General features: G+C 39.7%; 3 protein-coding genes across 16 annotated transcripts in view; 2 read left to right on the top strand and 1 right to left on the bottom strand.

The window, feature by feature from the left end:
• Nucleotides 1-4,889, top strand: part of dlg1a (discs large MAGUK scaffold protein 1a) — a 133,114-nt gene extending 128,225 nt beyond the window's left edge. For all 12 annotated transcript variants that reach the window (XM_077584792.1, XM_077584793.1, XM_077584790.1 and 9 more), the window contains one exon: nucleotides 2,278-4,889. In XM_077584792.1, coding sequence (XP_077440918.1) covers nucleotides 2,278-2,384 — 107 coding nt within the window. In that variant the 3' untranslated portion in view covers nucleotides 2,385-4,889. The remainder of the gene's footprint in view (nucleotides 1-2,277) is intronic.
• Nucleotides 4,890-9,282: 4,393 nt separating this feature from the next.
• Nucleotides 9,283-18,516, top strand: meltf (melanotransferrin). The gene is made up of 16 exons (XM_077584809.1): nucleotides 9,283-9,667; nucleotides 10,464-10,618; nucleotides 11,090-11,189; nucleotides 11,581-11,766; nucleotides 11,838-11,994; nucleotides 12,422-12,489; nucleotides 12,600-12,784; nucleotides 14,146-14,311; nucleotides 14,596-14,741; nucleotides 14,815-14,911; nucleotides 14,993-15,187; nucleotides 15,256-15,409; nucleotides 16,645-16,712; nucleotides 16,790-16,977; nucleotides 17,238-17,430; nucleotides 17,537-18,516. Exons 1-16 carry the CDS (start codon nucleotides 9,619-9,621, stop codon nucleotides 17,596-17,598), a joined length of 2,169 nt encoding a protein of 722 aa, XP_077440935.1. The 5' UTR covers nucleotides 9,283-9,618; the 3' UTR covers nucleotides 17,599-18,516.
• A 5,542-nt stretch (nucleotides 18,517-24,058) lies between these two features.
• Nucleotides 24,059-24,930, bottom strand: fkbp2 (FKBP prolyl isomerase 2). 3 transcript variants are annotated; one of them, XR_013296423.1, is made up of 2 exons: nucleotides 24,369-24,930; nucleotides 24,059-24,246 (listed from the first exon to the last, which is right to left on the bottom strand). XR_013296423.1 is itself a non-coding variant. In XM_077584169.1 (2 exons), exon 1 carries the CDS (start codon nucleotides 24,838-24,840, stop codon nucleotides 24,424-24,426), a length of 417 nt encoding a protein of 138 aa, XP_077440295.1. In that variant the 5' UTR covers nucleotides 24,841-24,930; the 3' UTR covers nucleotides 24,059-24,249; nucleotides 24,398-24,423. The 3 variants fall into 3 exon arrangements, 2 of the variants coding, with proteins under 2 accessions (XP_077440295.1, XP_077440297.1); XM_077584169.1 differs by having other exon boundaries at nucleotides 24,059-24,249; nucleotides 24,398-24,930; XM_077584171.1 differs by having other exon boundaries at nucleotides 24,398-24,930.
• Nucleotides 24,931-26,918: the final 1,988 nt, after the last annotated feature.

Raw genomic sequence — 26,918 nt, 5'->3', positions numbered from 1 at the left:
CCAAAAAACAGGTGAGCCGTAATTAGTCATTTCCTCAGCCCGTGACACGCATTATTGTCACTTTCAGTCGACAGCAAATGGAAAAATGTGTTTTTAAGGTATTAATTGCACATGAAAAATAATGAAGTTGTCAAATTAATTCTAGACAAAATATCAACTTTTTATTGCTGAAAGTGACTAAATGAGTCAAGTATGCCTTTAAGAGTACGTGAGGGAAGAGTATGGGGCACTCAAGGGCAAAACTGTCAGTGCTCAGGAAGTGAACTCTGGCACATCTTGTCCATTTTTTTTTTTGTGAGGGAAAAGAACATGCCGCAGATTGAACTGTGGACCTGATACATGAGAAGCACGTACGCCACCTCTGAGTCACATCTGCAACATTTGGACCTCGTAAAATGAGTACAATCCTGAGGCAATAAAAACAAAATGTACAAGAGCTCTTTTACAACCTGACAGATCTTTTATAAGACAGAAATTCAGGTGCAGCTCAATAAATTTGAATACTGTGGAAAACCGAATTTATGTCACTAGTTGAATGCGCACAGAGAAAAATACTATGTGTTTATTTATTTAGGATTTTGACGATTATCGCTAATAGAAAACATAACCTAAAATTCACCCTCTCAAGAAGTTAGAATTTACATGAAAAAATATATATTTTAAAAATAAAAATTCTGTGGTAATTACAACAGTATATTAGAGCCACATATAAATATTTTTTTAGAGTGTGGGGGCAAGTAGCAAATTTTCGACAGAAAAAACATGTAAATTTGCGACTATGGAGTAAATTTGCCACTATATAAAGTGGCAGATTTGCGAGTAGAAAACTCAGAAACTTATGAGAAATACACGTAGGGTACTACTCGGAAAATTGTGCCAATACTTTTCGGTCGGGTTTTCAAATAAGGAGATAGTAATGGCTTTAACCATATCATGTTAAGCATTCGCTTTTTGAAGCGTTGGGTGCGGCCAGCGACAAAGACGCCTCACTTTGTGAAGGTCCACAACCTGAGGATTAAGCATTTAAGTTTAGTTGTTAAAATGTATATTTACTTGTACATTTATGTTTCCAGAATTATTATGTACACATTCATACGTTTTTTTTTGCACAATTAGCAAAGTGGATGTGTTTAATCTGCTGCTCTCCGTCATTCACTTGCTTTCGCCTAAAATATGCTAGCTTCTGATTGTTTAGTGTTAGTCAGCTGATATGGGATCAGGAAGATTTGTCGCTCTAGCTGCCGTGTCTAACAAGTAAAGTTTAAATTAACTCATTCACTCCCAGCCATTTTCACTGAAGCAACCCCCTTCGCTCCCGGCTGTTTTACTGGATTTTGACTGATTTGGCAAGGCCCACAGAATATGTGTTCTATTGCTACAAAAACATGGAACCTAACAAAAAAAAGTATATTTCTATCTGTTTCCGTTTTGCAGCAATTAGCATTCAAGTTTCATCATTATTCACAAATCTATTAAGAAATGTGAGTAATGAGCTTTTTTTCAACATGGCCCCTGGTTGATCTCTTTTGCTCTGTTGCCACCTGCTGGCCGTTTGTGTAATAACTACCATTTCTTCAGCCATTCTTTGCAGTTGAGAGGCTGCATCAAAGCCTTATGTATGCTCTAGCATACAAAAACATGTGCAAATGAGTTAAGAATGAATCCGTCTCCATCCTGCCTTTTCATTTTATAAACAATGTCCGATTAACCACCAACGAATCCTCACATTAGACTATAGCTACGCTGCGTGTATGTCTTGTAGGTTTCCGTGTTTTTTTCTTGCAAATTTGCCTCTAAAAAAATATATTTATACGTGGCCCTAATACGCCATCGTAGAAATTGGCCTCCTTCAATGAATGTTCCTATGGGTTTAATCAATGTATGAGTGCCACTTTTTGAATGTAATTATTCAAAAACAGTAATAGAACTTTTCTATGACATTTTCTATGAAATTTTCAAAATTGGTATTCATGAAGTCATTCTGACCAATCAGTGTTATCTGACCAACAAGGATGGGTTTGAGGGTTATGTTTACACGCCGAGGAATTGTCTGGCCTCTTGTTGGTTCATACATGTCATGAGGTAAATTTGAATGACATCTGCGGCCGCGGATAACCACAAGCTTTCTTCTAATACCAGACATGATGTTGATTTTGCCAGGAAAGTACTTTGAGTCACAAAGTTTGGTGTACTCTGGAGGAATGTACAAACTAAATTGATAAGGATTTGTTTTCTTAAGTGTACCTAAATGATTGTTGTTTTTGTTTTCCTTTGCAGCTTTTGTCCACGGCTCAACTCTAGAGGAAGTGTATTCGCAGGTGAAGCAGATAATCGAAGAGCAATCGGGTCCTTACATTTGGGTGCCCACTAAGGAGCGACTCTGAGTCAATGCGATTCACGCTACCAACATTGGCAGCACAATTCGGCTTGTTTTCGCTCTTCCCCGCACATGCTGCATCTCCATGTTCTCTCACACACACAAACACACACACGGACACAACGCTGGGCGAGGCTGGGACTGATCTTGTGATCGGGAATTCCTGCTGTGGGAGGAGCTTATGTCTTTCCAGCAGCCCACTTGTGAATCTTCCTACAGCTGAGTTCCTTAATGTTTAAGGACCTTGTTCAAATCAATGAATGAAACATGTACCATTATCGGATTTATTGATTTCATTATTGTTGTAACGCTTGTTGTTGTTGTTGTTTTCATATTAACAAAGGGTAATGCATCCACATATGAGTTTGTAATGATAATATTGTCACCAAGAAGCAGACTTTTGCACGCTGTAGCTTTAAGAGCATGTTTATGGGAACAAAATCGTATTCCTCTTTCCTATTATCACTGTCCTTCTTCATGGCATCACTCCGCTTTGACACTCTTTCTCTGACTTTTCTACCTTTTCTACCTATCGCTCTTACCTTCGCTCTCCACTTTCCTGCCAGACTGCCTCAATCTTAAATATGAGCTGATGGTTTAAAGGTGCCCTGGCATATTGGACTGAAGGGCCAAGATAGAAAACATATAGTACTGTATGATTACTGCTGAGAAATGTAGCAAGTATTGTTAAAAAAAGTTAAGAATAATGTTATGATTCGATAGGGTTTAATTGGCATCCGTGACATGCAGAACGTTTCCAAAAATAAAAAAGAAACGTGAAATTAGTCTGCATCCAAGTATCTATATTCATTCATTCATTCATTCATTCATTCATTCAGTCCTCATTAGTGACAGGTAAGCCTCCGGGCTGACTTTTGAATGGAGTTCAGTTCAGTGACATACTGTACTTGTTTGCTTGAGTCTTAATCCACAAATGTATCTGCCTTTTCTTCTTTTCTTTGTCTTAATATGCAAAATTAAAAAATAATAATAATAATAACCCGAGTCAATAAAATAATACTGCAGTTACAAGTCACTGCAAAGAACAATCTGTGATGACCTTTTGAACTATGGCCTACACCAAATTTGGCTTCCAGTCAACAAATCAAGCATACAGACAAAAGCATACAGACAAAAACATTCGATGATGATACATACCATCTGTATTCTTCTTATGGATATGATTCCTTTCTTTGGACTATGTGATGTAAAGTGGACAAGAATTGGACAATTCTACCAATCACATCCAAATGGTCCTATTTGGAGAATGCTCAACGACGGGAGTATCGTATTGTTGTCCATGTAACATAACCAGTGTCTCATGCCTTTCCATCTCTCCTCTCCATCAATTCACCACGTGGTGCACATCTATAAACGGCACCATCACTGTTAGAAATTTCATTGTTGTATTGTTTTTTTTGTGGTTGCACTAAATGGGGCTTGTTCCTTGTAACAAATTTGAACAGCATTGGAGATCTTTCAATATGTGGTTCACTTTTTTTTTGGTGACTGCCTTGTGAGTTTTAAAGGGTCACTTGGGTCATTTCTATAGCTTATTAGTAATATTCTATGGCTAAAAAGCAGTTATTCAGGATTTGGGGGGAAAACAAACAAATTAACTGATTTATGCCTTTCAAGCCACAGAATGCATCAAAAGCGCCTGAGGCTTGCCACATAAATGACCGTCGCGCTGGTACATTACACTTACAGCATTTTCATCTCAAGGCACTCTCCCTATAAGAAACATCATACTGACTTGACAGCGTACTCCCATGTAATTGTTGCATATCAATCCACACAAAATGGTGGAAGAAGCCACCATGATGTCACCCAGGGGTTCGTGAACTTCTTTCGAAGTTGTCGATTTCAAAGATATTATTTGTTTACAAGAGGAATTCTCAGGGGATCTTATATATTGAATGATAGCATTGCTTGTAGTAGAGGTATGAGATCATGGAACATAACGATCTTTTTTATGAGTAGTTTTGTGTTGGGAGCGTTGTGTGTCTGATTGATGAAGTGTTTTGTACTTTGAGCGCTACGGTCGTGAATGAGGCTACTCTCAAATGACGCGCTTGTGTCTTATATGTGATTTGAAGTACTGAAATGCTTTTGGAAATGCAAGCCCCAGATGGACCTAATTGTTTGCCCCCACTCCTTTCCACCCCAAAGCTGACTGCCCAGAGACTTACACAGAAACCGGTTCTGAGTTTGGAAAGCTAAAATGTTTCGCGCTCCTCACAGTATCTTGAGCTAATTTATATTCATGTCCATTAAAAATTGTTGATTGCTTTAACAGAACTGGATTCTTTGTTTGATTCTGGCTTTGTGTTTTAGTCAGGGGTTTATGCCACTGTCTGTTAGAGTTAAGCACTGATGCAAATAATCTATTCGGAGATGGATCTATATATATATATATATATATATAACATATAACATATAACATATGATGATGATATTTATCCCTGCGCTAACTGCCTATTTTGGTACAAAATAAATGTCTTTATTGAGATTTGTCCGTGTTGATATTGATTGTGTGACTGTATGAGCAATACACAAAGCAATGAAATGCATTGGTGCTCTGTAGGGGTGTTCCTTTTTTTTTCCAAGACCGATACCAGTACAAGTACTCAACTCAAGTCACCATCGTTACCAAGTACTAACACCACTGGTACTTTTGATAGGCTACATAACGCCCCCACCCCCACCCCCCAAATGACGTAATTTGAAGGAAAGACCTATATATCCCAATATAGCATTGTTATTAAAATTGTATGAAATTAATTGCAATTTTCTATTCTTCTATTTTTTAGTTCTACTTGGTTAAGCTGCCACAAAATCAGCCGCCGTCACGATTACCCATACCTTGTAAAAAGGCCTGGTATCGATACTTGCCCATCCCTAGTGCTTTGGCTTCAGTGCACACAACAGGGCAATAACAATACTGCAGTTCATCTTGACTGGACCAAAAATAATGGCTGGCACATTAGTCAAACACTGCCATGAAGAAATGGCAGCCACTAAGTTTAAATAAAGTCTTGTGCAACTTGTTCTCAACAAGACATTTGGAGTAAAAAAGTAACACCACGTGGAAGGAAGCTATCGTAGCCAACGCAAGCATGGGTGAAACATGCAAAGCTCATAGAGGTAAGGCCTGATTCAAAATTGGAACCTGGCCCGAACCTATGGAGGACCAAAATTGCTCAAAAGTTTGTGAACCTCTTGATCAATTTGGACTTTCCAATTGTGTCAACCTGATTTTGTTGTTCAATCTGAACCATTACATTTCATGTGTACAGGTGTAGGTTTATCAATTCAATGCATTGTTCTTTTTTTTAATCAATTGTGTCAATTAGGATCAGGTAGGACAAATTGGTAGCTAAATTAACCACTGAAATGGACCAATGAAATGAGAGAGGTTTAGCGATGAAATTGTGCATCACTGACTGAAACAGAGACAAAAACACGTCACTTTAGTCTTACCCAGGTGAACCCATACAGGTCAGTCATTCTGAGAGGAAGAGAAATCTCTAGGGACCTCAAGAAGTGGGTAGTGACAGCACATATGTCTGGGAAAAGCTATAAAGTCATCTAAAAAAAAATAATAGCTTCATCATTCCACTGTGAAGTAGATCATCTGCAACTAGAGAACATTGAAAATTACTACAATCCTGCCTAGAAGTGGATGACTTTCTAAAATATCAGCAAGACCCACAAGACAAATGATAATTCAAGTGAAAGCCAACCTGTGCATCACATTGAGGGATTTGCAGACCTCTTTTGCTGCATCTGGGACCTGTGCATGCTTCAACAATCAGAAGAAAAGTAAATCGACAAGGCTGTCATGGAAGGCTTGCTAGGTAGAAGCCTCTGCTTACAAAAAAGATCAAAGCTGCCCATCTCAACTTTGCCAGCGAGTACCTGGACAAACCTGAAGCTTTTTGGAAGTCCCTTCTGTGGACAGATGAGTCCTAAATTGAACTTTGGTCACAATTAAAACAGTCATGTTTGGTGAAAAGTCAACACTGCATACCAGCAAAAGAACCTTCACCCTACAGTGAAGTATGGGGGTGAGAATGTTAAATTCTGGGCTGGCTTTTCATCCTCAGGACCTGGACAACTCCACATAGTCCACGGAATCATGAATTCAGAGGAATATTGTGAAATCCTGGATCATAACCTGAAGCCGTTCTCTGTGAAGTTACAGCCTGGTAGAAGATGGATCATGCAACATGACAATAATCCAAAGCATTCTAGCAATACAACCAAGGAATGTCTGAAGAACAACAAGATTCATGTTCTGGATGTGCCCAGTCAAAATCCTGACTTAAATTCTTTCAAATTACTGTGGCTAGACACCCATCCAACCTCTCTCAATCGGCGAGTGGCAAAAATCCCCCAAAGTAGATGTGAAAGACACTAAAGAAAATGTTTGGATGAAGTTCTCATTGCAAAAAGAGGTGCAACGTTCGATTAAGTGAGAGGTTCACATACTTTTGCAACCATGAAATCTGAGTTTTTCTTAAATCAACAACTTTTGTTTCAGAATGAATAACAATATTATCATTCTTTTAGTTCAAGTCCATTATTTTCAATGTCAGCTTTATAGATTTGGGTATGACTTAACATTTAATAAGGTTATTTTTAATAAAATCTGCCAATGCGGGATTTATTTTTTTAATAATATTTTTTATATCTGTTTTTATTTTCACTTTTAGTCATTTAGTTGTTTTTTTTATTTTGGCAGTTTTGGTCCTCCATATGGAACTCTTGGCTGAGGTAGGTATGCTAACCACATGTTCCATCGTCCCACCCTGGGTAAGGTCTGTCTCTACCAAGTACTCATTTTGAGCATATCATTTGTAGGTTGATATTGCCAACATCCACTTATGAATGTACCTTACTTAGCAATGATTTGATAATCGAACAATGTCCAGTTAGAAGGAAAAAAAAGTCCTACAAGTATTCCTCCATCTTATCTCACTCGATCCCTCAAAAGGTATGAAGCCCAATGCTCACACGTTTACACTTCAATATCAGATGACGTGACGGTCAAGGAAGGAACATGGAACATTTTTTGCCTGTAGGCATATTGCTGGTTGTGTGTTGTGTTACATTTTGTTGTGTTTATGTCAATGTACTGTTCACACGTGTAATTATTTCATATTGTTCAATTTGAGTCAGCAACCTATATGAACCGGAGAGTCACTTCTGTGGTATTGATTAATGTGAAGGTCTACCACTTTGATAAATGTCTGAAATAACAAATTTGCTTAAACCACCTTTAATAATATTTAAATTTTTAGTTATTCATTTGTGAAGACACTGATGTTAATGATTTGTCACAAAAATGAGACAACAGGCAAAACTTTATTTCTACAAATCTCTTCAAATGTTTAAATTTTTAAATGACTAATCACTTACACAACATTCTTAGGAAATCCCAATGTCCCATCACAGGTAAGCTATTTTTAGAAGAAGAGGAAAAACACAGGGTACTGTGCTGTAGAATCTCATCCACATGAATACAAATATGATCCCACCATATAATTTCACCGTTGAAGTGAAAATGAGATGGTTTTCAAGTTAGCTGACGCCATTGTAGGTACTTACACCCTGATAAAAGTGAATGAGTCATTTTGGTCACATCATCACACCTGTGATTTCATGTGACACAAACTATCTTCAGTACAGATCTCCAATAAAGTTCCCAGCACCTAATTAAGTTTACAAGGACGAGGTTGGCAGGGCATATTATGACCTGTATGGAGTACCTTGGAGGCTTTATATCTATATTAAATTTACAGGTATGTATTTTTCAGTTTGTATACTGTGTAACTAATATTACAGTAATAATGTATCCATCCATCCATTTTCTTAACCGCTTGTCCTCACAAGGGTTGCGGGGGGCGCTGGAGCCTATCCCAGCTGGCTTCGGGCAGTAGGCAGCGTACATCCTGAAATGGTTGCCAGCCAATCGCAGGGCACACAGAGACAAACAACCATCCACACTCACAATCACACCTATGGACAATTTAGAGTGTTCAATAAATCTGCCATGCATCTCTTTGGAATGTGGGAGGAAACCGGAGTACCCGGAGAAAACCCACGCAAGCACGGGGAGAACATGCAAACTCCACCCAGGAAGGCCAAAGCCCGGACTCAATCTCACGTCCTCAGCACTGGGAGGCGGACGTGCTAACCAGTCAACCACCGTGCCGCCCGTAATAATGTAGTACAATCATAATAATACTGTATTGTAAATAATTACCATGCAACTAGCCACTGTTTCAGCCTCTAGTGAAGGAAGACAATAAGTAGTAATATCACTAAAAACGTAATAAGTGGACAGAAATTTCGGAGATACATGTCCAATGTATACTGAAAATGACTTCTTTTTTTGTTTTTCTGGTTGTTGTTTTTTTTTTTGGGGGGGGGGGGGTTGTTGTTGTTTTTTTACAATTAAGTTGTGGACAATAAAAAAAAAAGATGTGCTATTGTTTAATCTCTTATTATCATATCTTATCATCATAGCAGACTGAGTTATCATTTGTATTGGTGTTTGTGCAGATATTTGGCCACTTATAAGACTCAAGAGATTCATTATTCTGCTAATTCTTTCTCTCGAAGGAACTTCATATTGACCTATAAGTTAAGATGTCCCTCACGCTAACTGCTCTTATGTAGTAAAGATAACATGAAAATGTAGAAAACGGTGTCAATCCACTTGTGCTGCCTATTTCCACACAGAGTGAGTCACCAACAGTCCCAGTCTGCATGTGTATGTGCTGTGTGTGTTTACATGAGTGTCCACTTGTGGAAAAGCCCCACAGCCACAGCGAAAAAGCAGTGAGAACGGTAAAAGACTTCTCTGTTCCCACTCAGGTCTGCAGCTAGGCAACACTGGCACTGTGAAGTGTGTGAGGTGGCACTTTTCTTGTACTGTTTTGATTCTTGTGATTTCGGGTTAAGGCATGTAGCAGACAGGAAAACTAATATTTCATGATCATTTTGGTAATTTTATTTACGGGACCTTCCTATATTTCATTGGACTTGTTATTGAACATCCCTTCATCCATCAATTTTATGTCCCACTTATCCTCGCTGGTTCAAGTTGTGCAACTTCATTCCTGATCATCGTCAAAGAACTTTGACCCGGTTCACGGACATAAAACTTGCACTTGGACTCAAGGGTCAGCAGAGGAGATTTTGACACACTACGAGGAAAGAAGTACGTGATCATGAACATGTGGAGCACGGCAGGAGCCCTCCTGTTAATTCTACATGCTGGTAAGAGATTGTTCAGAGTTGTAGTAACGATATATCCAGTAAAATCAGTCATGTATCTTTGAGTGAAAAATAAAGCTACATTTTGATGAATATTGGGGCAAAATAAACTTTTATGATGATATTAAAATGTAAACTCAGTAATTACTGGATAGATTATTTGGAAATATTATTTGGAAAGACTTTTCATCTAGTATTGAATATCAAGTTATTAGTTTCATGAAGTTTCATGTTCCAAGTAGTTGGGCCTCATAAGTAAACCAAGGAAAACCTTCAAAACTGGACAGTAATTTGATTGGTGGATGTGACTTTTTTTTTCTTGTACAAGGAAAATAAAAGTGATGTATTAGCAATTATTTAAGATGTGGGTTCGGCAATTTGAGTTGACCGAAATTTCTTATTCAAAGTACAGGAGTAGTAACTCGGACTGGCATATGAAAAAAAAGTGATTGTTTATTAATTCTCACAGCCAAAAATCTAAAAGACAAATTTGCGATTCAAAAATAATAATAAAAATCAGTAAATTAAATAATTTTCAGTAAATGGTTTGTAAAAGTAGGTGTCTCTATCTTATTGAAGATAATTGTGTAATAGAACTGGAGCATAATTACCATTCAGCTATCAGTGTTATTGAGTAATTCAATGTGTTTCCCCTTCACCTCAAAATATTGCTTCTGTACCTTGACTTGGATGAGAAAACATAAACAAAATATGATTTTAGCCCCTTGACATTCTATGCAAATTGGCAAAGGAAAATATGAGTGGAATCTGTGAGTCACACTGGTGTCTGTCTTCTCAGTGTGTGGTCAGAGCATCATCAGGTGGTGCACCATCTCGGAAGCTGAGCAGAAAAAATGTGAGGACATGTCGCTAGCTTTCGCTCAAGTCTCCATCCGGCCGTCGCTCAGCTGCGTCCGTGGAACCACAGTGGAGAACTGTGTGCAGAAGCTCCAGGTTGGATCCTGACTTCTCGTCATACTCGAGGCTTTAATTCCTTACTTTTCAACATGTTTGACTTCCTCTGTGATTTTGTGTGAATGTTAGTTCAGTTAGTATTAGAATGTGAGCATTATAAGGTGGTATGGCTCAGTGGTAGAGTGGTCGTCTCCCATCCCGTCAGGTTGTGGGTTCGATCCTCATCCGTGACCATGTTGAAGTGTCCTTGAGCAAGACAATGAACCCCGATTTGCTCCCAGTGGCAGCAAGCAGCTTACCACTCGTGTGTGAATGGGTGAGTGTGAGGCTTAAATTGTAAAGCACTTTGGGCACCATATAGTGTAAAGCACTATATAAAAAGCAGTCCATTTACCATGACCAGGTGAAGTGATCCCACTAAACCTTTCAATTGGTGCCATGACCCGGATCCAAATCGGGCTAGGTGGTGTTGCCTGTTGTTGATTTTATTTCCTGGTTACGTCTGTGTAGGGAAACGAAGTTGATGCTTTGTCCATGTTTGCCACTGATATCTACAAACTGGGGAAGAGTGCCTCATTCAAGATGGCTGCCAGTGAAACAAAGGCTGATCGTAAGATGATTTGTCTCCTCACCATGCAATTCAACAAGCTCATATCATTTTCACAAGCTCAAAGGGTACTATGAACATGACACACTTCAATGAGTGCTGTCTAATAACTGTGTTCAAAAGAAGCACATGACTACCCAGATAAGGTAAAAAAAATAAATAAATTAAATTAAATTAAAAAAAACACAGACTGGATTTGATCCAAGGTTCCATTTAATATGTGAGTAAGGTTTTATAACAACAGGAGATGAAGAACCTCCGTCCGAGTTACCGGATTGTTTTTTCCATTTATGGTTGTACATTTATTTGCCAGTCAAGTTTTTGTTTAGTCATCTAGTCTTGCTTTGATAAGCTTTCCCAGATCCCATTGTTTACTCTCTTTTTGTTCCCTCAGGTACCGGGGCCTCCTACTTTGCAGTCGCCGTTGTAAAAAGGGCCGATTCTAGCATCAACATCAATAACTTGGCAGGGAAAAAGAGCTGCCACACTGGGAAAGGCCGAACGGCCGGATGGAATATGCCCATCGGACATTTCATAGACCAGGGCCACATGTCTGTCATGGGCTGTAAATTCTCACAGGGTAGGAAGCTTTCATTCTTTAACTGCCCTTAGAAACATGCACTCATATTTTCTTTGCGTGCACATGATCAGGTGTGGCACAGTTTTTTAATAGCAGCTGTGTTCCGGGAGCAAATGAGGCTGGTGATCCTCCGTCGCTGTGCCAGCTGTGTTATGGAGATGGAAGTGGACAACACAAATGTGAGGCGAGCAACAAGGAGCGATATTACAGCTATGAAGGAGCTTTCAGGTAACATACTGCACCTGTGAAATGGCTTTATAAGGGGGATTAGGAATAGTTTGATAAATTGCAAAATATTGACGTAGTCAAACTATAGAAACACGGTTGAAACCCTCAATTGGAACGCCCCTCAAGGGTTACTTCACTCTTTTTTTACTCTGGGTATTCCAGGTTCCTTGCCCAGCCCATAAGTTTTTAGGTTAAGCGAAAATGCAAAATTTTCCATTGTAAATGTAAATTATTGTTAGTGGCTGGTTCGTGGATGCCCTGTGATTGGCTGGCAACCAGTTCTGGGTGTACCCCGCCTAATGCCCGAAGCCAGCTGGGATAGGCTCCAGTGCCCCCCGCGACCCTTGTGAGGACAAAGCGGTTAAGAAAATGGATGGATGGATGGATGTTAGTGGATGGCTCCCCTCAACTTTAATCGTCCCATTAGGTGCCTGGCAGAAGGTGCAGGAGATGTTGCTTTTATCAAACATACAACTGTTGAAGAAAATACAGATGGTAAGGACTTACTTAATTTAATCACTAGCTACATTATATCATATGAACAAAGTATTGAAAGGCACCATGAGTTGATTTGGTCCGTAACCATGTATTTTTTCCTCCACCAGGTCACGGCCCTGAGTGGGCACATAAATTCAATTCAAAAGACTATGAGCTGTTGTGTCGTGATGGCAGAAGACTTCCTGTCAGTCAGTGGAAGACTTGCAATCTGGTCCGCGTCCCGTTTCGAGGTGTCGTGGTTGGCAATCACGTCACTCCGTTTGTGGTGTTTAACATGCTTGCTGAGGGTCTGGTAGGTCCAAACATCTTAACCAGTTGCAGGAACAACAGCCTTAAACAAGAGAACATTCACTAGAATCGTGGGTTTGGCATTTCTTTTGTTAATGTATTGCACACAAGTTGGCTTGTGTTTAATATTGTCTGGTTGTCACAATTTGGGTTATAGATGAATATTTCAAATATACTTTATTGTGTTGTTATTGTAGTCACTAACACTCTTAAAGTACAATCTTAAAACTAATGGGTTAAAAGTAACCCAAATTGGTTGAAATGGTTGACACAGCACTGGGCCCAAAAGGGACTGAGCCGATACTGGGTTATTTATAACTAGCACATTTAATTGAGGATGTTGGGTCCAGATTTTTACCTACTAAAACTGAACTACTAAAGAAAATTGGTTACCAGCCAGTTTATCAGTATAGCTATGATTAAAATAATGGACATTTTGGTGCCAACATTTTCTGAGCAGTTCTAAAGTTCACTTTCATTGGTTATTTTATCTTTAATGCTCGCTATACTAATTTTAATAACAACCAGTTGAACTCAGTTGAACTATTTACTGGATGCCGGAAAGATCAAGTACACAACTGCGAAACCTTATCTGCTGAATGCGGAAGAAGATCTAATCTATTTAAAATAGTCTCTACTCCTATACTGTCTTGGCCGCCCACCTACACGGACGGCGGCTTAGCCTAGCCCATGTGAAAATATGTGACCTGATGGTCTTAACTGGATAAGTGTGCCAGAGTGCAGGTAGATAAAGGCGCCAAGCCAGGACAGATCACAGCGACACACCGGTCTAGCTCAAGTCACCTATCTAATCATGAAGAGCCCTAATCTAACAATAAAAAAGCAGCAACTTTACCAAAAGGGGCAGTTTGCATATTGCTGTTTTTGTTTGTTTTTACAATGGATGCCTTTCCTGATTAACCCACCCTTGGGTAAAAGTAACCCAATCCTGGTGATATAAAGTTGCAACCCACATTAGCTGAAGATTAAATAGCTTTGAAAATATCTTTACTGCATGTTATACTGACTATAGCACCGAAAGCATATGGCTAGCTATGGCACCCACTAGCCAAGAGTTGAGCTGCACTATATTTGTTTACAAAGTAAACTAATGACCAGCGCACAAGTAACATTATCTTTTGAATACCTAAAATCCATGTGGGAACTTTGTATCTGCATTGTAGGCTACCAGGGAAAAAATTCAGAATGCAAATTAATGCTATTAATATTTATTTTTTTACAAGCTGTCCATGACCCAGCCGCAGTGGGTCCATGACCCACCAGTTGAGAATTATAGTTTGACTGTGTTTTGCTGAGTGACATTTTATGAAGTATCATAATTAAATCATTTGTTGCCATGTGTAGGAGAAGTCTGGATTCAACGTGTTTTCCTCCAAGCCTTATGGAGCAGGAACGGTGCTTTTCTCTGAGTCCGCCGTCATGTTTCAGAGTGCCGAGTATGATGACCCAAAGAAATGGATGGGTCAGCTCTATTATAATGCCATGAGTGCCATGGACTGTAAATTTCCAGGTGCCTGTTCCTCTTGTTTGCATCTATTCACATACCGTACATATTGCCATGACTGCAGGATCCTTTCAGAAAGAAAAGACCTTTAAGCTTAGGTGCTTATATTTTTGTGTTCATCTAGAAAACTACAGCACTTAGAATACCTATATACTGTATTAGGTATTAGTTATAGCTACCAATCAACAAAGAGTACCAACCCATCTACAGTAGTGACCTAACTACATTATCCATGCTAAATAATCTTCCAAAGTATTTACCTAGCTGTTCACCTGTCAATCTACCACTAGAAAGCACTTTGCGGTGGTGTGTGCTGTCACCGGGCGAGCAGCAGAAATGTGCTGCGATGGGCAGTGCCTTTCAAGGGAAAGGGCTTACTCCGATTGTCAACTGTATCTATGGTGACTCTGTGACGGACTGCATGGAGAAAATAAAGGTAAGGTGTTCAGATTAGCAACAGTCGTTTTTTTGTGTGTGTGTTTTAAAAACAAGTACCACTTCCTTCTCAGAACAACCAGGCGGATGCTATCACTCTGGATGGAGGTTACATCTATACAGCTGGCAAGGACTATGGCTTGGTCCCCGCTACTGGAGAGAGCTATACAGGTACAAAGAAGACACTCATTGAAGCAAAACGATTTAGCCAAAGTTCATCACAGATTGACAGTGTTTGACGTGTTTCTCCAGCGGATCGGGATGGCTCCAATTATTATGCCGTTGCAGTGGTGAAAAAGAGCAGCTATGACATAAGGAGTCTTGATGATCTGAAAGGCCGTCAATCTTGTCACACGGGATTTGGTCGCACGGCTGGTTGGAACGTTCCTGTATCAACCCTGTTTGAGAAAGGCCTGATCGACCTTCAACATTGTCAGATAGCACAAGGTCAGTGACCCACTGATCACAAATCAAGTGAAAAATGTTCTTATTCTTTTTTCTACCGTGGTCTGTAGCGGTTGGTGGGTTCTTCAAGCAGAGCTGTGTACCAGGTGCAAATATGCCCGGTTTCCCTATCAACCTGTGTAGCTTGTGTGTGGGAGACGACTCAGGGCAGAACAAATGTGAGAAAGGAAAGGACCTCTTCGATGGATACGACGGTGCCTTCAGGTACAAAAGTCATACCAAACCCGCTTCTTCATCAGGACAGTTTTTTATTTTTCTTATCACTGATGGTTCTGCCCGGTGATATATTGTTGCTGGCACTAGCGTTGTCACGATACTAAAAACTCAATATCGATACCCAGTAAAATATTCAATACTCTATACCATTTTCAATACCACAGAGAGAAAAGTAAATAAATAAATAAAAATACTTTAAAAATGCATAGAAAAATATTTGTATTAACATGATCGCAAGCAAATAAAATTATTCATAAACAAAAAAGGAAAAAACTTAAAAACAAGAGTCACTTTTTCAGATAGTGCAAATAAATTATAAATAATACAAATGAAAGATAGCTCATACAAAAATTGCTACAATTACAACATTTTTGGTTGTCTGAGGTAAAAATACACATAGGAAACATTAAGAAAAAAATTAGGTGGTTAACTATACAAGTTAACAACAATCAATATTTGAGGTAGTAAACTACACAAACAGTCAGTCAAAATGAACATCAAATGCTGTAGTTAGCTACTTTTTTTGAAGCTTAAATTGAAAAGTGTAAATGTCTCTTAAGGCATACAAGGGTTTAGAAATTGAACTTTATTCTATGAATGACTTTTAAGCCGTATCACTGATCTGAATTTTCTTTGCTGTTGGAATATTATTATTATTTTACAATTAGACCAACATGCCAATGTGCTCCTCTGTGAGCCTTGCCCTTCTTAGGTTGCAAATGAGCCCTGATATACTAAATACACGCTCTGACGCACAACTTGAAGCAGCAATAAACAGGTACACATTCACTGAGCATAAAGCTTATCTGTGAGCCCGCGGCTAATGGCTAATAACAAAAGAACATTCGGCTGAGCATAAAGCTAACCGCTGTAGCCGGCTAATGGCTAATAACAAAAAAACAAGGCATCTTGCTTTTTTTTTGTCCACCAAGACTGGCTGGTTTGGCCCTACTGCCACCGCAATGGAAATACTTACTTAACAGCTGTAAAACGTAGCTGAGCAAGCGAAGTCACAGTGTTGCCGCAGGCTGCCTGTCAAATAGGCTGCACTGCTTAGCGTGGCGGACTTTGCGGGAACGCACATATCGTATTGAAACCATGACAAATTAGTATCGTATCCGAATATGACGTGTAAGTATCGACATTTTTGACAACCTTTGCTGCCACCGTCACCCTGATAGTTTTCTCAGGGTACTCGAATTAGTAATAATTTTTTCCTTCAGGTGTCTGGCAACGGGAGAAGGAGACGTGGCTTTCATCAAGCATTCGACTGTGTTTACAAATACTGACGGTATAAGCCGAGCTTCTATCACACAAATATGACATTTGACTGGAATCCCCACATGGAGCTTTTGTGTGGTTATCCAGGGAACTCAACTGAAAGTTGGGCCACAGATCTCCTGTCCAAAGACTTCCAGCTGTTGTGTCCCCATGCCAGCAAAGCCGAAGTCAATCAGTATAAATATTGTCATCTGGCGCGCGTCCCCGCCCATGCCGTAATGGTGCGGCCTGAAACCAACATCCACACAATCTATGGACTCATGGACCGTGCTCAGGTACTAGAGAATAGAATGGCATGTTTTTCAACCGCCATCATTGTAAAATAGGGATAGAGATCTTATGATCGACACCACGTATCCCACCCTTCACGCTGAGTCAGCTCAGCTGTGATAGGCCTCAACTTCCCTGATAGATAATGAAGCGATGTCTTGCCACGTTCCAACGTTCCATTTCTGACGCATTTTCAAATAACTTGTCTTGCCTTCATCTGCTTCATTTTCCTTTACCTTCACTGTCCTTCTTGTTTTGTCTACAGACGTATTTCGGCAGCGACACAAGTACAGGGTTCAAGATGTTCGACTCACAGGCATTCGAGGGCACAGACCTTATCTTCAAAGACTCCACCGTGCGCCTTGTGGGCGTAGGTGACAGAAAGACCTACCAGGCGTGGTTGGGCCAGGAATACTTGGACTCACTGATTAACATGGAGTGTAATGCATCATGTGCAGGTACTTGCTTCAGACGTTGATAATATTTTGTGGGAATGTTTTAAAATGGGATTTTTACAACTGTAACATGCTGAATGTATTTTGTCACCATTTCCGTGTCTTGCAGTAATGTCCTCGCTGTGGTTGGTCATTGTAGCGCTGCTATGCTCCATGCTGACGGCCATCTGAAAGTCAACATGCACAATTTCTTTACACGCACCCTTCCGTCACCTTGTTCTCTTTTCCTAATCCTTCCATCACAGAGCACTGGTTAAATATGGATACCAATCCCCGCTGATGACAACTTTGAAAATGCTTTTATGGGACAAAAACTGCCACTTGTAGCTGTGAAAGAAAATGAATCTGCCTCTAGTCTACCAATTTGTTTACAGAAGGTGAGCTGCCATATCAGAGCATATGCTGCCACCTGTTACATTCTCAGAGGTTGGTAGTCAAGTGGTCTTGACCAAAAAAAAAAAAAACATGTTTCCCCCCCATTGTCATTCATGATGTGGAAATAGGTGTGCAATGCAAATAGAATTCCAGCTAAACCGAATTGGTTTTAGCACATTGAAAGACTCCTTGTAGATGTTCTTTTGTGAATCTCTCAATCGGTACCTCCTCTTGTTAATGGTCTTTTTAAAAAAAAATTTCAGTTCAAAATGTATTGTGTGTTTTCTTATACCCTGAGATTTATTTTTATATGATGTTCAGATACCATATCAGTGTATATGTACTGACTCATACTGTCTGAAATTAGTGCATTTATTCCTCTGAACAGAGATTTTATTTCAGTGTGAAATGATAAAACGTAACTAATATTTAGTTGCCAGGCCAGTGAGTCTGCACGGGTATTAAAGCTACTGTATTTAGCTGTGTTGTGTATCTTGTTCCAAATGAATCCTGAAGCATCAAAAGGCATTTGTGTCATGAGTTTTATTTATTTTCATGAAGTGTAACTGCTGCATACAGTCTTTTTTTTTTATTCACCTCCTGAGCTGTGTAATGATTAAGCATAATAACGATTTAAGAGAGTGATTAGAAAATGTTAACTGGTACACGGACCGAAAGATACAGTATGTACTGTAACAAAATGCAGTTAAGTGTTTATCAGGGGTCATGTGTTCCCCCTGCAATAGGTCTTTCTGTATGTTTCATTTTAGCATCTGTAAAGAGTTGATGCTGTTAGTATTCGTGACAAATTTGTGATAGGCAGAATTTCTAAAGCTGCCTGGCCAAACTGATTACAGTTTTGAATAATTTCTCCCTGAGAAATAACCTATTATTCACATATGAACAGAGCACTGTTGTCAAATTTGAGGCCTAGGGACCAGATCAGGACCACCACATAATTTTGCAGTCCACTTATGCGAGTAGTATGACTGCTTTGCATTTGTTGCGAAATAGATTCATATTGGCAGAGAATTTTAATTTACTTAATTTTAACCAGTTTCGCACAACATTTTCACCAAATCCATTCTTAACATGAATTAAACAGTTGCACACAATGTACAGTTTACTAAAATATTTGCTTCCCACTATATTTACATTTAGTTTGATTTTAAATTTAATTTGCTGATTGAAATTTACAGTATACCAAACAAAATGTGTATATCACCGGCATCGGGCCAAAACCTCATAAGTGACAATTTGGCTAATTTCTTTTTCCTTAAATCTATACTTTTTTGTCAGTCCACAGTGGGTGTCATTTTTATGAATTATTGACCAATCTTAAGTGTTGAAAATTATAATGATCTTTAATAATGCAATGTCAATGGTTGAGCAAAAATACAATTTTGGGGGTTTCCTGAAAAGTGATGATTTTGAGGTACAAGGTTGTGGACTGAGGGCATATGAGGTGATTAATGCTAGACGATAGGGCTGGACGATATATTGATTTTTTATTAATTCAAGTGTTTTGTTGTGGACGATTAAAAAATATATAACGTTGATGTTTTTTTCCCCCTTTTGTTGCGCCACGGCTAGTTTCGCCCCCATGGGCTTCCGTAGCTTTCGCTCTGCCAGTCGTGTCACACACGCTATACGGCAGGAACTCAACAACAGCAAACAAACTCCCGCTTAAAAAAAGTTTACTATGTTACCAGGAAGTCATTTACACAAGGAAGCACGTATGGCAAGAAAGGGGCACAATGAGACCGACCACCAAAGCGGACATGTTGCACCTCGCTAATATGGCACTCATGTATACAGTGAGGAAGAATTGATTTCACCACTTTATGAAAACGGGAGAACCCCGGTATGTACGACTGCTACCTAGCCGCAAGTACCGGTATATTGCTCAAGTTGCCCCACCCCATTTGTTTTGGCAGTGGTTATTTTGCTATGACTGGTAACTCAAATGCTAGCGATAATTTTAATATTGGTCAATCGCCGGAGCGAGGAAATCTTTAACCTGTTGTAAATAAAATATTTTACCGTTATTGCTTATAGACATTTACAAGCTTATGTAAATAGCACAAATGTGCACGTTTATAACGCTGCGCGGTCGCAACCTGTACGCTATCTTGTCAAGACGGACTCGCCGCACAAGCACTTAGTTTTCTGGTTTAATGTGAAATGTAAAATAAATAAATAAATTACAAAATGCTATAAAATCTGAGATTTTATTTTTAGGAAAAATTGCTCAGCCCTACTAGACGGTTTTCAGTCACAATATGCATCTGAAGGAAAGCTACTTATGATGTAGCCCTTGCAAATGAGACTGACTTAAGTCTTCAGCTGAACAAACACTAACTGTAGTTCCCTAAACAGAGATTTAAACCAAAACCTCAAAATTGTGAGGCAGCTGTGCAAACCTCAAGGTTATACGTAGCATGTGCTATTTAGTAAAAACATTATGCTAACATTTCCTTTGCCAGAGAACCCATCACATTTTTTACAAACTGTGTGAATACTCAAAATGGATGAACCACACACGAATTTTAATTATGTTAATGTAATCTCTTCACAAATGTGAATCATCACCATAAACTATATAGTATACTTCATATATGGTATATTAAATTCATACTCATTTATAATAATGGCCTAATGTTAAAATTCCACATTGGTTTGACTGAAAGGAAGTCAGTTTGTGTAACTGGCGGCCACCATCTGTATCCAAATCACACATTAATCCAAACGCGTCTGTGACATTGACATGACATAAATTTCCCAGGTACATCAAAACGTTCCATGGTTTGAGGTCACTAAGTTTTGACAGGACTTTTACAGTACGTCTGAATGATTGATGTTATTCAGACAGACTGTTCAGCATCCAGATTGAGGGATTATTTTTTAATCTGTCGAGATCCATCTTTCCATCCATCCTTGACTTCATTGACAAACGTCTCTCGGACTCTCTTGAGTCGCCTGCCGACGTCCTCCACTCCCCCGGGCACTCGACCAGTCTCCTCTCGGACCTGCCGCAGCGTCTGCGACCGCAAGACCCGCTGCGAGGCGTCCCGGCCGACTATCTGAGCCTTGGTGATAGCATAGGCCGTGATCTGTGCTGCCCTGCGAATCGGACGAGATTCCGCCAGTTTCTCGACGACATGGAGTTTGTTGAGCAGCGACAGCAACATTCGAGACAACATGATTTGCTGTCACCTCCGCGCAGTTCTAGCGAACAGGTCGATGACTTAGCTTGGCAGTGTACGTTTGAGAATCCCCTAAAAATGCATAGCCCTGAAATAATAACAACAATATTCCATGTTAGTCTGAGGCGTAAATCCAGTGGTGAACGACTATTGTGCTGTTCTTCTAATCGGTAGTTTCAGTGAATAAAATAAAGGTGACTTACTACACTCCAAAAGGTGTGGGTGACGGAATGTAGAACGCAACATGAAGAGACGAACAAGTCTGTTGTTGACTTCCGGTTCTTCCTTCTTTTATTGATGTAGAAGTAAATGCTGCGTTATCGCCACCTACTGATCAACATTTATTACTGCTTTTGAGGGATGACGCTACATCGAATATGGGGCGGGCCGGGGCCAAATCAGAAATCTGTGTATTTTATTTGATATTTTAAAATGTTTTATACTTTTATCAATCAATCACCACCAAAATTGACATGAACATCTCTACTTAGGTCCATATCAAAAAGAGCAATATGATCGACTCAATAGTTTGGATGTTATGAAATTAAGTGTTTTCCTAGACTAACGATTTGATGAACAAATCTTTTAAACGGTTCTTTTTAATGAACTGATTCTAAAGATTAAGTTCACTTAAAAGAACTGTCATGCCCATCACTACTGCTATTTGCGTATGCGCGTAACATCATGGGCGCGCATGGATTTACTACGTCACACGTAACCAAAGAAAAATAAAACCGTTTTATCTATTGGTCCCACAAACCGCAATGGCATTTTTCTGAAATTGAGGCCTCATTTTCCTTTTGTTTTGTAATTACAATATCTCAACAAGACTCCCCGTAAATGCTCTAATTTTCACAAACAGTCTTTAATAATTTATCACTATATAGATATTTTTTTTGGGGGGGGGGGGGGAATAAAGATTATGTAAATGTATCCCTAATCGTTTGTCTCAACACCTTCCCATTGGTCAATTGTTTATGGCTCATTCATGTCACACACAAATTTGTTTGGGGGGAAAGGGTGGTTAATTTTAAACCTTTGGGGTGACATCAGAAGTGCTTTTTCTGAGTCAAAAAATAATAAAATTAGGAATTGTGGACTGTTGTCAAGTCATCCTGGGCTAGAAATTCTGTGGGATGGAATACCTATTGACAGGTGGAAGAAGTTGCTCGACTCCATGCAAAAGATGTGAAGCAGTTCTCAGAAACTACTAAAAGTGTTTCTGATTAGATAGGTGACTTGAGCTAGGTCGTTGTGTCACTGTGGCCTGTCCCGGCTTGGCGCCTTTCTATTTATCTGCACTCTGGCGTACAATTGAAACCAAGATAATCAGGTCACACATTTTCACATGGGCTAGACTAGGGTTGGGCAAACTTTTTGACTTGCGGGCCACAATGGGTTTGAAATTTTGACAGACGGGCCGGACCAGGAGCATTTGGACCTCATAGGACAGTAAAAACACACAGATAAATGTACAACCCAATTTACTTATAGTGTGCACTAAGGACTGCGTTTTTCAAATGTGCAAAATCCACTTATTTAAAACAGCTTTTCCAATAGCTTCATTTTTATTGTTTTAGCTCAACTTTTGCTGTGTTTTTATGCTTTGTAAAGTGACCTTGGGTGTTCTGAAAGGTGCTGTTTTTAAATGAAATGTATTATTATTATTATTATGATTATTATAAAATAGCCCTAATCCAGGTAGTACGTTTGCCTAAATGAATATGCAAGATGCGGCATTTACACACTATTTGGCAAAGTGGGAGGAGAAATGTAAATAGATTATAATAGCACATACACTGTGATCTGTCAAACCTGGTGACTGCATCTATTATTAATAGATTTCAATTCAAGGTGTAAAGTTAAAGAATTTTTTTCCATTGGCCCACCCATTTTTAACCCGGGCCCACAGTACGTGTGACACATGCGGCTGCATGATAGCCGCTGCTGCCTGTCACGCGCTGAGGACAAAGCGCGTACATCCAATCGGTCTCTGACCACTTTTCCATCTCCGTGGGGGACGCATAGCACACGGTGTTTGTGCAGCAGCTCAAAAATAAGCCACAAGCCAACGAGGAAACGCTCATAGAAGTGCTCGACGCACGCCCCGGGGATGTATTCACCAATATCAACAGTCTCCTGCATGCGCGCTCCTCACCTCACCCATGACAACATGTAGAAAGACTATCTTCAGCTGTAAAAAGGATCAAAACACGCAACAATGCCTCAATGTTGACTGATAGACTGAACTCTTTGTCCCTGCTTTCTTTCAAAAAAGAATTGACCGATTCTCTGGACTATCAGGACATTATTGCTGTGTTCAACACAAAACCGTGCCGTCTCCTGCTGTAAATGTCCAAATCCAAATCCAATAAGATAAGATAAGATCCACTGATTGTCACACCCATCTAAGTGGGGCGAAATTTGTTCTCCGCATTTGACCCATCCCCTGAGGGAGCGGTGAGCAGCAACAGCGCCGCGCTCGGGAATCATGTGGTGATCTAACCTCCCAATTCCAACCCTTAATGCTGAGTGTCAAGCAGAGTGACAATCGGTCCCATTTTTATAGTCTTTGGTATGACCCTGCCGGGAATTGAACCCACGACCTCCCAGTCTCAGGGGGGACACTCTAACCACTCTTCCACTGAGCTGAACAAAAAATAAATAAAATAAAAAATAAAAATAAATAAATATTCTAGCCTTATTGGATAAGTTCGGCGGGCCAGATTGAAACGCATAACGGGCCGTATTTGGCCCGCGGGCCGGGGTTTGCCCATATCTGGGCTAGACTGAGCTGCACCCAGAGTGTGGGTCGGCGGCCAAGACATTTTGGCCAGATTAGACCTTTACAACCAGACAAAACAAATCATTTGTTTTTCCAAATGTATTTTTTTAATTTTTAGTTCACAAATAAAGTCAACAATGGCGGATGTGATTTGTTGCCCATTATCTCATTGGGGAACTATCCGCCCAATTTATTGTAATTAAAACAAGGGCATAAATAAATATTACTGCTAATTGGGGAAACATAAGAAGGAAAAGTAAAAATGTGTAGTTGGAATGCAGCAGTTTTTATTAATGATCGTGGATCAGTTCTTATTTTAGCAACCTTGGTCCAGTAAAACAGAACACTGAAGACCTGTGTAGTGGCTCTGCTGGTGGAAGAGTCCTATACCAAATTTGACACGTTGTCTTTCACTGATGTCAGATGTCTGTACTCTCCAATCACAAACAGTATCTGCTAGAAATCGAAAGAACAAACATTGGGTTACTCAACAATGAAGCGTTGCATTGTGGAAATAGCAGAAATCCCCGGATGTTCCGAATTGTAGTCATTTATTTAACCCCTACATACACTACCTAAGAAATGCAGGTGTTGCGGAATTTACCAGGCTCTTTAAGCATCCCTCTGTCATCAAAGGTCGGATCTCCTCTCGATGCTGAGCAGCTCCACCTCAAATATCAAAGTGGCTCCCCCGGGGATCTTGGGCGGCGCTCCCCGGTCTCCGTAGCCCAGTTCGGAGGGGATGACCAACTTCCTCTTTTCACCCTCGCACATGCCGAGCAGGCCCTGGTCCCAACCTTTAATCACTTGTCCACTTCCCAGCGTGAAGGTGAAGGGTCGGTCGCGGGGGATGCTGCTGTCAAACTCGGTGCCGTCCTCCAGTTTGCCGGTGTAGTGCATGTTCAGCACGTCTCCATTGCGGGACTTCATGGGGCAGTTGTCCACTCGCTTCTTGATACCGATCTGCAGCTTCTTCTTCTCAGACCCGCAGACCAGCATCGGGCTGAGCGACAACGCCGTCATAGCTAATAGTAGAAACGCGCGCATGGCTTGTGTCGTAATTTTTGTACCTACAGCAGGCTACAGAGTTGAATCAGCACATAAAATCCGTGCGCTCAAAGAAAAAGGAAGCGGAAGTAGCGATTATATGAAATGAGTACTAACGTTAAAAAAACAGCGCCACCTTTTGAATAGGAGTTGCTATGCAATTAGAATGTGTTTTGTTTCCCAACAAAATTATTGACAAAGGCACCAATTTTACTTACAAAAACGGAACACCACCATAAAAAAAGCACTGAAAATAATAATGATCCAAAATATATGAATGGCAGCAGGTGAGTACACAAGTTGATTGTTTCTGCCTTCTAATGGAAGAGTATTTCATTGTTCTATAGCTGTCATACTTCCATACAGTAGCTGAACAACAATATATTTGTAATGAATAAATAATGATTTTCGGCACAATTGGATAATTTCCCAATGATGATCTCTTACTGTACGCTTTTTACTACAGCCAGCACGGTAGGCTACTAGAGAATCACAGTACAGTGGCACCTTGATTTATGACAGGGTTTTTCAGGTGTACAAAATTCAGAGGCGGCCACCTCCACCTTATTTGCTCACCACTCCCAGTCTAACTGACCTTGATAATGAATGAATGCTTTAACATGATATTGGAACTATTATTCTTATTATTTAAACATGGAATTATCATATGTTGCCTGTAAATTAAAAAAGAGAGTCAGGTGAATTTACAGAATACATGGACGTCATGGCGCATGGTCAGGATCAGGGATGTTCGATACCACTTTTTTCCCGACTGATACACAACTCTTAACTAGTCATCGCTACTGATAACAAATACCGATACCACTAGTAAATAAAATTCTCCACCCATAAATGACAGATGATTTTAAAGAAAGACCTATATATCCCAATATATTATTTTCCTTCAAATTGCATGAAATTAATGGCAACTTTGGATTCATATAATTTCGAATTTCTTGTCCCTGATTGTAAAACCGCCGCAGGAGGGTAGCCGATAATGGTATCGGTCACCGCCGTGAGTACCGTTACTTTAGAATAAGACTGGTTCGGCACCGATACCGATACTTGGTATTGGTAGTTACCCATCATAGCCAGGATGATACCACCTCTGCCTCGTTTTGAGCCAGGAAAAACCCTGTATGAGTTGAATCCATTCCATGACCCAAAGATCATAACTCAGTAGCCTATATGAAACCAAGTCTAATGAATTGAAATGCCATTAATCCATTCCAGATTATTACATTATCATGGACATGTTGAAAATTGAGTAATAAATTCATTCAAGTTCATATAATTAGTGCTGTAGGCTCCAATGTTTATCTCAGTTACAAAAAAATGTTTTTGCCTTAATATACTTACCCTACAATATTACAGCACTATCCATTTGTGGAATGCATTATGGTAAATACTGTTTGAATTGTACATTTCAAGTCTAGATTGATGCATATTAATTTGATGTGAGAGTATAAATTCATCCTCAATCAAGTTTCTTCCACATAATAATATGCTAGATGGGCCACTATTTATATTCAAATCATTAAAACGAATCAATCATAACTTGTAGTGGTGTATATCAGCGAGAAGTATAATTGCTCCAAAGAGCAGGACACTGTAAAATTAACGAGTCGTTGCTTTGCACGACACTTACTGTATGTTACCCAAACAATTTGATTCAGACCATCCAGGACGGTGGTCGGGATGTTTCGGATGAAAATTGCCAAAAGCATAAATGCTGCACTGTCTGATAAAGACAATGCAAGGATCATACTGCAGGCAACAGAATTCAGAGCAAAATACATAGAGCCTGTGCTTTGCTTATGGGGCTAATATACGCACTTAATCTTGGCAACTCAAAAGAATTGAAGAGAACTTTTAAAATGCTGAAAATGATCAAAACGATATTCCTCCAGATGGTTGATCTGAAAGCCACTCAAAACGGATGTCATGAAAGAGGACATTTCTGCATCAGGGCACTGGTGCAACCAACGGAAAAAGTTGGTCGCACCAGCCGATAATTTGGTTGCATCTTTTCTGCAGTTACAGCATGGCAATGCCTGAATTATTAATAGTGTTCTTAA

Source organism: Vanacampus margaritifer, chromosome 13 (assembly GCF_051991255.1).
Source record: "Vanacampus margaritifer isolate UIUO_Vmar chromosome 13, RoL_Vmar_1.0, whole genome shotgun sequence".
Lineage (NCBI taxonomy): Eukaryota > Metazoa > Chordata > Actinopteri > Syngnathiformes > Syngnathidae > Vanacampus > Vanacampus margaritifer.
The sequence above is the reverse complement of the archived record's forward strand: the minus strand, read 5'-3'. Positions and strand labels throughout refer to the sequence as shown.

Excerpts from the sequence above, each read along its gene's own strand:
- meltf (XM_077584809.1), top strand. The coding sequence starts at position 9,619 with ATGAACATGTGGAGCACGGCAGGAGCCCTCCTGTTAATTCTACATGCT. Across the intron at positions 14,912-14,992 it reads TACTGGAGAGAGCTATACAG|CGGATCGGGATGGCTCCAAT; the intron begins GTACAAAGAAGA and ends GTGTTTCTCCAG. Across the intron at positions 17,431-17,536 it reads GTGTAATGCATCATGTGCAG|TAATGTCCTCGCTGTGGTTG; the intron begins GTACTTGCTTCA and ends CGTGTCTTGCAG.
- fkbp2 (XM_077584169.1), bottom strand. The coding sequence starts at position 24,840 with ATGCGCGCGTTTCTACTATTAGCTATGACGGCGTTGTCGCTCAGCCCG.